Source organism: Melanerpes formicivorus, unplaced genomic scaffold (assembly GCF_026170545.1).
Source record: "Melanerpes formicivorus ecotype bairdi unplaced genomic scaffold, bMelFor1.0.p_v2 SCAF_40, whole genome shotgun sequence".
NCBI lineage: Eukaryota > Metazoa > Chordata > Aves > Piciformes > Picidae > Melanerpes > Melanerpes formicivorus.
The window spans coordinates 4,239,656-4,253,068 of record NW_027142392.1 but is presented as its reverse complement, the minus strand read 5'-3'; the positions used below and the strand labels follow the sequence as shown (position 1 = coordinate 4,253,068).

Genomic DNA, 13,413 nt, shown 5'->3' with positions numbered 1-13,413 from the left:
AAATGTGAGAGAAACACCCTCAGCGAGGAAGGAGGGGGATGAGGCGCTCCAGGCACTTCAGCAGAGATTCTCCTGCAGCAGGTGGTGAAGACCATGGTGATGCAGACTGAATCCCTGCAGCCCATGGAGGTTAACAGTGGAGCAGATATCCACCTGCAGAGCATGGATGACCAGGTTTCTGGCAGGACCTGTGGACCCATGGAGAAGGGAGCTCACGCTGGAGCAGGGGACGAACAAGAGGAAGAAGTAGCAGCAGAGACAAAGTATTATGGACTGACTGCAATCCCCATTTCCTGCCTCCCTGCACCACTTAGGGAAGGAGGTAGAAAATTTGAAATGAAGTTGTGAAGTTGAGCCTTGGAAGAAGGTTGGCTGGTGGTAGTTTTAGTTTTGTCTTTGTTCCTCACAATCCTACTCTATTTTTGAGCCTTGGAAGAAGGTGGGCTGGTGGTGGGTTTAGTTTTGTCTTTGTTCCTCACAATCCTGCTCTATTTTTGAGCCTTAGAAGAAGGTGGGCTAGTGGTGGGTTTAGTTTTGTCTTTGCTCCTCACAATCCTACTCTATTTTTAATTGGCCAGAGAGTAAATGAATTTCCCTAAACAAAGCCTGTTTTGCCCATCACAGTAACTGGTGAACTATCTCCCTGTCTTTATCTCAACCCACAAGCTTTTTCATCTCATTTTCTCCTCCTGTCCTTTTAAGGAGGGAGAGTGAGAGAAGAGCTTAGTAGGCACCTGGCAGCCAGCTAAAGTTGTGCTTTAGACCTCAGGTAGGACACCCAGAGGAAAGTAAGGGAAGAAAACAAGTATATGTGAATGTATAGAAGTTCAGGGAGGAAAAAAGTATGTACATGATACTTAAGCAAATCACTGAAAGTGCTGTAGTAATTTTAGGCTTAGAATGGTTTGATAGCAAAGACCTCACTGCCATTCAAACACACTTAAAAATAAATGATAAGCTTTGATTATAGTGTTTGAACACATGCAAGTTAAAGCATGAAGAATTTTATCCACAATTCAGTGCTTTGTGGCAACTCATTGTCTCAAAGGCATCTTCAGAGCCTTCAGTGAGCTGAGAACTACTCACTTCTTTCATAATATTTTTGGGAATAAAGCCATCCCAACTGACATTGAATATAACACTAAAGTTGGAGAGAAAAAATCAGCAGGGTTTCTCTGGACTCTGTAAGGCCAGAGGGAAACCCCAAGATCAAATACAGACTGGCAATCCTACTGCTTGTACTGGTTGTGAGTGAAATGTAACAGTCCAGAAGGGGCACCTCAGTAAGGGTTTAAAACAAACAGCAGATTGAGTGATACTTTATCTGGTGTGCAGGCAAATGTTCTCTCTAAACATGCAAACAGGGTAGCAGTAGGAAACGATGTGCTTCTCTCAGTGATCAATTTGATTGACTTATGGATTGGGAGTTTGGAAGTTTGCATACTTATCAAAAATTAAGGCTGCTATGGTACTTTTCAGTGCTGTAAATAACAGAACTGATACGCTGCAAAAGACCTGAAGATTGCACTCCTGTGGGTGACATACCCCAGACAATGAGATAGAAGCATCTCTTGGTATCTTGTGAAGGGAGTCCACATCAAACTATTTCTTCCTCCTTCTGCCCACAGGATGGAAGACTGAGGAACAGGTTTTATGCCACAGTGAGATCAAGCAGGCTGGATAGAGAGGATGAAAAGATATTAAGGGCTTACCAAAGGGTGCCTATAAACATCCCCCTCTGACAAGTGGAGCATGGAGAATTCAAAAACACAAAAAGAAGATGAAATATTATGCCAGATAAGAAACACTACACACTGCAGTGCTGCTCTGGAAATCATTGCTGGTGACCACCAAGTGAGTCCTTGCTCTAACAGCAACCACAGTATCACTTATACCTGATGGGCTTTAATTTAGGCTAAATGGAACAAGAAATGAAAACCTTTGTTCTAGCAAAGTCAGTGAAATAATAAAGGACCAAGGTGGTAACAGGTAAGAAGTAAAGCTGAGCCTTGTGCTTTTGGCAGAGGGTATTCGTGGCAGCAGCACGCCCACATGCCTGGAGAGCAGGATGGTGCTTTGCCTCCCTGCAAGAGGTAGAACTTTCCCTGGAGAGACAAAGATTTCCCTGGATTTCTTTGTGACAGAGAAACTCAGCTTGTGAATTACATGAGCAAACAGAATTAATGCCTTCACCAACCCTAACTGAAGCATTGGTATGGGCAGTGAAACGGCTCTTAACAGTGGTGACGGGCAGTCCTGTTCAACTCTGCTGACACCTGGTGAACCTGTGTCAGGTTGTGAATTTGCAGAAAGCAGAGACAACCAGAAGAATCCTGAGCAATATCTAGATGGAGATCTATCCAGAGCAGACAAAAAGAGCAGTGGGTTGCTGAGAGACTGATGGGGCACAGCCAGGAACCAAAATATTTTCAAACAAGTTTACCAAGACATTCACTAACAGGGATAAACCACAAGAAGGACCGAAGCTTTCAAATGTCCAATTTGGAGATGAATCTAAGGGCTTGAAAACTGGAATGGAAGACCTAAATAGACAATTCAGGCCATCAACAAACTTGGATAAAACCCAGGCTTTGTCTCCAGTTGGAAGTCAGTGTCCTTGAAGGAAGTCACTGTCCCACTCCTGGACATGCAAACCTCCATGATTTCTGAGGAATGAATTCCCTAGGAACTATTTAGTCCTAAGATCTGGTCAACAATTGCCAGGTGGAAAAGCAGCTCAGGAGTACTGCACAAATCACTCCTGAGAAAGAGACAAGGGTCATTTCTGAGAGCAGACACTCTTCACGTGGTGGTGAAGGTGGTGTGCAGCTGATCGAGCCACCCAGGACTGGAAGGAGTGTGAACAAGCAATCCTGTTACAACTTCCCGGTGCAGGTGCTCACTCAGAGGAGAGCTGCACGGATTTAGCTCAGCTTGCTCTTCCCAAGCACTGTGTTTTACTTTGTAGATAAGCCCCAGCTACTGTTTGGAGGGAAAAGTAAAATGACAGACCCGCACCAGTCCATCTAGCTTGCTGGACACACTGGAATCCACTTCTGTGTCAAGAAATGGAGGAAATCAATAGAGAAAGCCAAGCTGCTGCGTCTGATTTAAAACAAGGAGGAACTGATTGAAATCCAGAAAGCAATTTTGTCATATATCCTTTCTTAACTTAAAATCCTGTTAAAAATGAAGTGCTTTCACTACTGGCTTCTAAAATCACAGTTCTGCTCAATTATTCTGTCTCTCTGAAGGTCTACCCTATGTGATAGTTTCTTTCTAATGGACTCAGTTTTATTTCCCTCTTGCCAGTGCTATCACTGAAAAGTCTGAGGTGGCTGATAAGACTATAATGGAACACTGCATACATTACTGTTATCCTGAGCACTCAAATTCTCAGCTTGTGAATTCTCATGTCTGTGTCTTACTACAAGGATAATTTAGGTGGTGGTGCCACTAACAAGATAATTTACCTCAGAACCATTCAAGAACAAAAAAAATGTCCTGCCCTATCGAGAGGTGTGTCTAATTACTGATATAAAAAGCAAACAGATGGTACCAGTCAAAGACCTGTACCATCTGGTCTCTGTGGAAATGGGCAAGGCAAGTAAGGTTTCTTACTAATGACTCTTCATAGTTTATTTATAAACCATTGTAGGGTGTGACAAAGAAGGGCTCCTAAGAAACCTAACAACTGGGTTAAATGATTTGAGGGAAGAGGTCAGATTCACAGGCTCTGACTGTTCCTGGACGGAATCCCACCAGTGATATGAGCAGAAAGAATAGAATAGAATGGAATAGGAATAGGAATAGGAATAGGAATAGGAATAGGAATAGGAATAGGAATAGGAATAGGAATAGGAATAGGAATAGGAATAGGAATAGACCAAACCAGGTTGGAAGAGACCTTCAAGATCATCGTGTCCAACCCACCAACAAATCCAACCCACCTAAACAGCTAACCCATGGCACCAAGCACCCCATCAAGTCTCCTCCTGAACACCTCCAGTGATGGTGACTCCACCACCTCCCTGGGCAGCCCATTCCAATGGGCAATCACTCTCTCTGTATAGAACTTCTTCCTAACCTCCAGCCTAAACCTCCCCTGGTGCAGCCTGAGACTGTGTCCTCTTGTTCTGGTACTGGCTGCCTGGGAGAAGAGACCAACATCTGCCTGTCTACACCCTCCCTTCAGGTAGTTGTAGACAGCAATAATGTCACCCCTGAGTCTCCTCTTCTCCAGGCTAAGCTACCCCAGCTCCCTCAGCCTCTCCTCAGAGGGCTTGTGTTCCAAGCCCCTCACCAACTTTGTTGCCCTTCTCTGGACTCGTTCCAGCAAGTCAACCTCCTTCCTAAACTGAGGGGCCCAGAACTGGACACAGGACTCGAGGTGTGGCCTAACCAGTGCAGTGTACAGGGGCAGAATGTCCTCCCTGCTCCTGCTGGCCACACTGTTCTTGACGCAGGCCAGGATGCCATTGGCCCTATCTGAGACTCTGGAGCTCATGTGAGCTGACCACTATCTCCTCAGCTCCGAGTCTCTGCATGTGGGCACCAGGGGGTACATCTGTCAGATGATGCCTTGTGGCTGCAGGGGCGATTCAGGCTGGATGTGAGGAGGAGGTTCTTCACCATGAGAGTGGTGAAGCCCTGGAATGGGTTGTCCAGGGAGGTGGTCGAGGCCCCATCCCTGGAGGTGTTTAAGACCAGACTGGATGAGGCTCTGGCCAGGCTGATGTAGTGTGAGGTGTCCCTGCCCATGGCAGGGGGGTTGGAACCAGATGATCCTTGTGGTCTCTTCCAACCCTGACTGATACTATGATACTCTGAAGTGGGATTCTAAAGACATCAGTGATGCTGAAGGAGAAGTGGATCTGTCGTTCCCCGGACACCTATTAGAAGATAACAGAGCACCGTTTCTTTATACTGCTGTTGGTTCCCTTTCAGCTCTGTCAGTTCTCCAAGGTTAGTAGACTGTGCAGGATAACAGCCCTAAAAAAGGAAGTAACAGACCCATAGAATCAAGCAGGTTGGAAAAGACTGCAGAGATCCAGGGGTCTCTGACAATTTGTCCAGGTGTGTAATGAGCTGCGCTAGGACTCTAATGGCAAAATGAACCAAGCACGCAACGAAAATGTTTTAAAGAAGTATTTTAAAGTTGGATCTGCTCTCCGTCCGTGTCAGCCCCCGGACGGCTGCGCTGCTGCACGAGAGAAGCAGCCAAGGCGAGGGACAACCCTCTCAAGGCACAGGTGCCTGCGCGATACGGCTGGTGTAGCACCACAGGATGCATCGAGCTTCCATACTCCTCCTCTTGCTGCAGCTGCTTGCTGCGACAAGCCCCCAGCTCCGCCTGCAGCGCAGCAGTCTATCGAAAAGGACCGAAACCTCGCCGCCCCGTCAAGCTGGGGAAAGAAGCGAGTGACTCTGCCTGGCCCAGGCAGAGAGACAGACCCCCGGCGCCTCTTGCCCGCCACCGCGCGCATGCGCAGCCACCACGCCGGCCAGCAGCCAGACCCGGCTGCCCAGCGTCCCTCGTCCCGCCGGAACTGACGTGTGAGCTGCTTCCGGGGGTGAAACGCGGAAGTGGCGGGAGGTGGCTGCGGCGGGAGGCCGAGGGCAGGGCGGCCCCTGGGCTAGAGCGCCTCCCAGCGGCGGGGCTTTTCGGCGCGGCTGGGCCTGCTCGCCATGAACATCGACGTGGAGTTCCACATCCGCCACAACTACCCCTGGAGCCGGCTGCCGGCTAGCGTCAAACAGGTGCCGGTGGGCGGGCAGGCTCCGAGCTATTATTCTCCCGACCCGGGGAAGTGGAAGGGGGGAAGACGTCAGATGGAATGCGGGGAGACGTGAAGCCTCGGTCCTGCCTGCCCTGGCGGCAGTGGGCTGCCTGCGTGGCGGGGAGGTGTGAGGCTGGAGGGAGGGCCAGCTGTGGGTGCGGGCGTGTGGCTTTTTGTGGGGAGAAGGAAGTATGAGGAGCGTGTGGGGTCTGCCTGTTAAGACAAGGGAGTGTGGGGGCCCCACAGTGGGGAGAGGGGACGTGCGTGTGGTGTCTGGGGAGAACGGTAGGGAGTGCGTGTGGAGGAGCGGTGCGGGCAGGTGTGTGCTCGGGGAGCTCACTGAGCAGAGCGGGACACGGGCTGGCTTGGGGCTTCTGTGGGCAGGGGGAGGTAGGACGCTGTGGGTGTTCTCTCAGTTTGTGCAGCTGTAAGACCAGCTGAGGCGAGTATCCCTCACGCAACCGCTGGACAAGTGTCAGCAGAGACTTGTGCAGCCTGGGGTTTTGGTGGCCAGGGAGCTCATGGAAAAGAAAACCTCATCAAATATTGATTTGCTGGATTTAATGGGCCTCTGATAGCCGAGGGGAGGTACTGTATCAAGACAAGAGGAGGTTTTTGTCTCCAGAGTCTTGAGCTGCTTGAAAGCAGCTGCAGTTAAACAATTCCTGCTGTTGCACAAAGGAAGAATGGAGAGGATGAGTGGAGGCTGCAGGCCCTGACTAACTACCCTGAGTTTGGTATTCTAGGAGCTGTAAGAGGGGTATGGACGATGATTTCTTTTCACCACTCCAGCTGAGTGCCACACTGTTGGCTTTGTAATTCAAAATAGAAAATACAGTAGTATTTAATGGGTTATTTGCTTTAATTTCTGGAATTTTGTTTATTGAAGTATTAGAGTACTACTTAATGTTGTTGTAGTCTGAGCAAATACTTGGATCCCATTTTGGATGTGTTATCTATTAGGAACCCTGTCTGTGATATCAGATGTTTCTTTTCTAATACCTCATTCCACCATGTGTCTGCAACTTAATACTTTATCCCACATACACAATAAAGTGCCTTTTAAGGATCTTTTTTTTTAATATGAGCACAAATGAGGGAATTGGGAGGGAAAGAGGAAAACCTTCAGCAGGCAGAGTAGAAGAGTAACATGAAGAACTTGGAGGGGACAGCTTTTGAAGCAAGGCATTAAAGCATTGACCAGAGGTCTCCATTCATCTTCTTTCATGATAGTAAGCCAAAGTGCTATGCCTATGCATTAATCTTGTGATCTAAGATCACTTGATTGCCTTAAGCTACAGCTTGAGTTGTTTCATTACCTTTTTCATTATAAGCTTCTTAGGTGCAGCAGTTGAAGCTTCTCAGGTCACTCACCGTGCTTGGTTTGTACTACACTAATTTTGGGCAGTTCTTGAAGGTGGCAAGATGATTGAGTGCTTGGTAAAATGCTTCTTGGCTCATACTTCTTGACTGGAGAGTTAGGTGCTCACTTTTTTAATCAGAATGGTACTGGTTAAAAACCCAATAATATTATTATTGCTTAAATCCTATGTAGAGAGACCTACTTAACTAAAGATAGTTTTGACCTCATACAGAGATTAAAGGTGCTGTCACGGTATTGAACTGGAGGGCTCCCTATATAATGACAACTGCCTGCATGTTTCCTCATCAGATACTTTGCAGTGGCTTAACTAAAAGGGCTGTTGTGTGTGTCAGCTAAAAGGTGTTTATGTTTTCAAGGGTCTTGGAAACTCTCAGAGGGAATATGAAAGGCAGGTCGTACTCTACAGCATTCGCAATCAGTTACGATACCGGAATAACTTAGGTGAGTAAAGAAGCAGATGAACAACTTCTGGGTGGAAGCTTGTCTTTGCTGTGAAACTGCAAGAAGTAATCCTGTTCAAAGGTCCCTCCTTCCCTAAAAATAAATACTTTAGAGAGATAAAACATCCAGAAAAGGTTTGGCTTTTGAGTCCAGTTGGCAGCTGACTGAATCCCTGCTGCAGTTATGCTGCCCTTCTCCAAGAAATTAAGAGATATTAAGACAGGATTTAATAAAATCAAGCCTGTCACTAGACAAAATGCAGGCAGTGGCCCTGACTCACATGAGCTATTGGCTATGACCTTCATTTTATTTTGCACTGACTGCATCCATTCATCTTCCTAAGACAGAGAATAGTTTCACTAATTAAAAGGTTTTTTGTAGCTTGCATGAGTTCTGTCTCGGTGTGCCACTTCCTGTGAGCTTTAAAAACAACCTAATCTGTTCTAATGTCATCCTGAAAGGCTCTGGGAGTACTTGTAACATGTAGAAATCCCTGCACCACTATTTAAAACAAAATGTCTATCAATTGTTCTTAGTCCTGCTGGTGTAGTACTTTGTTTTAATTGAACTTTGTTGAGCTGTGTAACTCTCTGTTTCTTCCGTTGCAGTTAAGCACGTCAAGAAAGATGAGCGCAAATATTACGAGGATCTGTTGAAATACAGTCGAGATCATCTCATGTTGTACCCTTACCATTTGTCTGACATCATGGTGAAAGGTCTGAGGGTAACACCATTTTCCTACTACACGGGCATAATGGAGGTGAGTACAGAGCTATGGCAAGATTACCTTCTTTGCTGTCCTAGAGGTGCTGATAATGCCCCCTGTAAATCATATGAGGCAGTGTCATGTGGCTTGGTTGGTTTTGGGTAGGGTCTGCTAACAAGTTAAGGAAATGGTAAAGAAAGTTTCCAGAGAACTAGTTGTACCTGCATTTTTATGCCTTCTCCCACTGTTAGCCTTTCAAGAGATGATCTTTGTTATGTGGATCTGGGGTGGGACTTACTCCAAAACCAGTCTTTCTCTTTTGATGTTGGATTTGTGTCTTTCCGCTTCAAACTGTAAATACCTCATTCTGTTAAAAAATAGAAACCAAAGAGAATTACTGCTTTAAAAACCCAAATGCATTTGAGTAGCTTTTCCTTTTTGCTCTTTCAAAAAAGGACACTTAACCATGTTAAAAGCTTTTTCAAAAGCCTGAAGCAGATCCTTCAATGTGAAAACAAAGATGGTTCTGTTTTCTGCCTGCTCTCTGGCAACCTTCTTTTCTATTTTCACTGGATATCAGAAGTGCTTTTTTTCTTTCTTTTGTGTGTAGTGATGGCAGACATAACAGATTAGTTGTTAGCTTATTCTGTTATTACTGTTAGCAGTTCTGTGTGCTGGGTGGGTTTTTTTTTGGTGAAGACAGAGGCAGGCTTTTGTTATTCTTCCAGTGAGCATTTTTAAAGCTTCTGTTAAACAGAAGTCTTAATTTTTTAAATGTATTTAATTTATTGTGTAATGATTAATCAAATAACAGGCAAGTTTGATAAGGTAACTGACTTCAGTAAGTTTGTTTTAATTTATTTGTTTTTTTTTTCCTTGGGGAAAAAAATAAAAGGCAGAATTTCAGGCCTGCTTCTGTGAAACAATGACCTTCCTGTTGTAACTAAGTCTTCTTGTGTTTTTAAGGATATAATGAACAGTGAAAAAAGCTATGATTCACTACCCAACTTCACTGCTGCTGACTGTAAGTATTACCTACTTGCAATACTACTTCCAGTGAATTTGGAAATGAGGAGCTTCTAAATATGAGTTGTCAGGCATCTGTTTGCTAGAACATAAGCACATGAAGGAAGAGAGAGAAGCAGTCTGGAGAAGAGAAGGCTCCGAGGTGACCTAATTGTGACCTTCCAGTATCTGAAGGGGCCTACAGGAAGGCTGGGGAGGGACTTCTCAGGATCTCAGGTAGTGATAGGACATGGGGGAATGGAATGAAGCTGGAGGTGGGGAGATTCAGGCTGGATGTGAGGAGGAGGTTCTTCCCCATGAGAGTGGTGAAACCCTGGAATGGATTGTCCAGGGAGATGGTTGAGGCCCCATCCCTGGAGGTGTTTAAGAGCAGGCTGGATGAGGCTCTGGCCAGCCTGATGTAGTGTGGGGTGTCCCTGCCCATGGCAGGGGGGTTGGAACTAGATGATCCTTGTGGTCCCTTCCAACCCTGACTGATACTATGATATTAGGGAGTGTGTAGTGTCCATACAGAGTGTTGTCTGTATGGTCTGCACTGCAGGTGGGCTAGTTTAAGTACATATAGTTACGTGCAGACCCTTGTGCAGCTTCTGTCCTTCCCTGTTTGCTTGGGCTTGTTGGTGAAAGGTCTTACTGACTGGTTTGCATCAGCAAGCTGAATTGCTAGTCCTTTTCTTGTGCATTGTTCAGCACATGTGGGGCAGAAAGCTTTAGCAAGACGCTGGAAGACAGTTGACGCTCCTGAGAATTAGTATCAGTCTGGATTGAGGGATGGCTTGCCAGAAAAGAGAACCTAGTATTTTATGTCACTGCTGGAAGTGCCATATGTTTTATCCTCTTTCTATTAGATGGTTGTGGGTATGGGGTGGGGAGATGAGGGAAACAAAAACGTTGAACCTGGTGGATGAGAACAGAGTCAGAGCAATAGCCACCTGGTAATTCTTACAGAACAAAGTGTAAACTGTTGGCACAGAGAGGATGTTAATGAAGCCTGCCACTGGGAAGGTTTTTATAGCTAAAGACTTCATTCAGGTGAGGAATAAGCTGCAGCTTTTGAAAGCAGTTGAATTTGTCTTTCTGGTTTTTTGTTTGCTTGCTTCTTTTTGTAAAGCCTGCCAGTTAGCTGTACAAACGTGCCTCTATGTAGTGATCACACTGGGGAAACAGATAAGGACAAACTTTTTTCCTCAGCATCACATGGCTTACTGTAAATCTACTATTAGTTGAGAGTATGAAGAGAGGAGAGACTTCCTGATGTTTATTTTTCCTTTGGTTGGTGGTGTTTTCCCCTTAAGCAATTCTGTTATTTTATCAGCAGCTGCAGGTCAGTGACTGGTGTAATTAACATGTCCTCAAAAACTAGTGTCAAAGGTTGAAGTCGAAACTGATAGGGAATGTAGGTTAGCACTGATGAGTACCAGGTCTGTTCATAGTTCCTTCATGGTTGAAGGCTGGAGATCAGTGAATTAAATTATGCTTTAGTTTAGCTCAACTGTACCTTGATCATCTTCCTTAGAGGCTTATATGGCCTTTTGTGCTCTAGTTCTTGTTTAGAATTCTAATCCAGTGTGGTGTGGGCTTTGTTGGGGGAAGGAAAACTATTGACCATGATCTCATACAACTTTAATCCTGTTAATTGGAAGCATAGTTATTATCTGTTGATGTGAGTGTTAGAGAGAAAAGGATTATTCCCTGCTACTCTGTGACTTGAGTAATAGGGGATTATTGTTTATTTTTAATCTTTTCTGGTTTTAGATGCATATGGTGCTCTGTAAAATTCAGTTACAACTGAGTTTAGCTCTTGCAAATGTAGGAAGAAAGAGTACTTAGGATCAGACCTACCTCTATAATATTTTTATGAGGAATGTTTTATGTATCTTCAGTTTAAACTTGTCTGAAGTGAATTAAAAACTTACTTATTTTTCAGGTCTAAGACTTCTTGGTATAGGAAGAAACCAATATATAGATCTAATGAACCAGTGTAGGTCTTCAAAGGTAAGCTTGTCTTTAATTTTCTCTCTTTCCTTCATTTTTCCCTCCTCCTATATTATTTAATAGGAAATGAAGAGTGGAATAATGTTATGGGCCTGGTTAGTTTAATAGTGTGGCTGATTGAGTGTGATGTCATGTATTGTTAATTATGTTATGTTTCCTGAAGCTGATAAAGAGCAGGTCCAGAGGAGGGCCACAAAGATGATCCAAGGGCTGGAACACCTTTGCTGTGAGAATAGGCTGAGTGAGCTGGGGCTGTTCAGCCTAGAGAAGAGTCGAGTCTGAGGGCACTAAGGTCCCTTTCAACCTAAGCCATTCTATGAACTTAAAATCAGAGTACACTGAAGAAAAGGATATCCAGTGACACTTTTTTTTTAAATCTTATCTTTTGAGAGTTATATTTACTATGTGGCACCAGATAACCAATGTCTCTGGGCCAGGGTAAACATGGAATGACAATACTGGCTCTGGTAGAATTATTCCATGCTCTGTGGGTGCAGTTGAGATCAGAGTTGATTGATTCTGTGACATTCTTCCATCTAGGTGTAAATTTTTGTAGTATGTATGTTTTTCTGTAAGGTGATGTCAGTGAGTCTGAACAGGCACCCTGGCATATGAACAGCACATGGAAAACACTGTAATAATTGCTGGTAGAAATTGGCCCTTTCCTTTGCAACAGTTCTTGTCTTTCTTAGGACACTCCTAAGTACTCTTGCAGTTGCTTCACAGTGTTCCTTTGACCAAAAGTGTCCTTACCAAAAGAGGAAGCTGACAGAATGAACCAAAAAGCAATGACTGTACAATGAAAGAGAAACTCTTCAGGTCTATAAATAATGTCCTTTGTTTTTTTCTTTCCTGGACTCACATTCACTGTACTTCATTAGCTCCATGCTTATTGAGAATGTGGGATGCTTTGTCCTTTAAAGAATGTTCCTAAAATGTTGTGGGTTTGTTTGTGGGGTTTGTTTGTTGTTTAATTTCATTTTAGTTTTGTGTTGTTGGGTGCTTTGTTTGTTTTTAAGATCATTGACCTCCTTTAAAATACCCCTTTGGTATACTTTCTTTGCTGTACTCCCTTACCTGTCCACATTGGGAAATGGCATAGCATACACGTGGGCTTTGATATTAATGAGTTTGAAATGTGGGAGTTTTAATGAGTGACACATACAACATGGATAAAAATGTAGGTTTATGGAAAGTCTAAATGATTTTTTCCTTCCCACTTTTGTATGGTTTGAGAGAGAAAGGAAACCTACTAAATGGGAAGGCTAATAGTGTTTGTGTGTGTCCAGTCTGTGAGTACAAAGTACTTAAAAACTGAAGTTTATAAAGATCAGTTTGTGTCAAGGTAAATGTCTGTCTGCACATGTGAAATGCTTTTTATTACTATCTCAAATGGACTGTACCACTGCAGAAATTTTTCAGAAGGAAAACTGCTCATGACCTGTTACCTGTGAAACCTGTGGATATTGCTATAGAAGCATGGTGGGTTGTGCAGTCTGGCTACATCACCGAGGATGACATCAAGGTATGTGAGTGTGGATTCCATCTCTAATTTCAGTTGTGCTGATAGCCCCTGAATGCAGGGGCTTTATTTTGTGTGGAATATGCAAAGATCATGTTGCAGGTTTGTAACAGCTCTGATGGAAATAAAGATTGGAACTCAAGGGAATTGTGATGTTTTCTTTGGTGATGTATTCTACTGTCTGCCCCCTTCATAGTTTCTGCACTGTGTACAGTGCTGAGATGGTTTAGTGTCAACCAGTCTGTGGTAACTGCTGTGCGTGATAATGTGCTCTGTGGGGAAGAAGCACCAAAATATGGCTTCTCAATTTTGTACTTAAGCCCTGGCAGCTCAGTTTTGAGTGAATCTTCACCTTCAATGTAATTACAATGTCAGTGCATTTTGCTTTATATTTTTTCATTGTTTCTGCTCCTTGGGGGTGGTTTCTTTTAATTGTTTGCTTCTGTAAAACTTTTCAGCAGACTTAGTTTTTCATGCTTATTCTGTTTCCATTATCAAGTTTCTCTTTACAGTCAGCTAGTAATTTGATCTGGATTTAATTCCTTCTCTTGAAGTCTTT

General features: G+C 44.2%; 1 protein-coding gene and 1 long non-coding RNA gene across 4 annotated transcripts in view; one reads left to right on the top strand and one right to left on the bottom strand.

Moving 5' to 3' along the window:
* LOC137451244 (uncharacterized) overlaps positions 1-13,413 on the bottom strand; it is a 252,222-nt gene that overhangs the window by 91,898 nt on the left and 146,911 nt on the right. Inside the window, exon 1 of one of the 2 annotated variants that reach the window (XR_010989750.1) lies at positions 3,908-4,002. The exons of the other annotated variant lie outside the window; for it this stretch is intronic. This is a non-coding gene — a long non-coding RNA (uncharacterized lncRNA). Of the gene's footprint in view, positions 1-3,907; positions 4,003-13,413 lie in introns of those variants that run through there. 2 annotated transcript variants of the gene reach the window in all.
* The window catches only part of FAM91A1 (family with sequence similarity 91 member A1), a 30,641-nt gene continuing 22,809 nt past the window's right edge, over positions 5,582-13,413 (top strand). The window contains exons 1-6 of one of the 2 annotated variants that reach the window (XM_068158585.1): positions 5,582-5,760; positions 7,521-7,605; positions 8,214-8,365; positions 9,278-9,335; positions 11,265-11,332; positions 12,744-12,857. In XM_068158585.1, the coding sequence (XP_068014686.1) occupies positions 5,689-5,760; positions 7,521-7,605; positions 8,214-8,365; positions 9,278-9,335; positions 11,265-11,332; positions 12,744-12,857 (549 nt within the window). In that variant the 5' untranslated portion in view covers positions 5,582-5,688. Of the gene's footprint in view, positions 5,761-5,789; positions 6,541-7,520; positions 7,606-8,213; positions 8,366-9,277; positions 9,336-11,264; positions 11,333-12,743; positions 12,858-13,413 lie in introns of those variants that run through there. The other variant, XM_068158586.1, reaches the window with a different exon arrangement.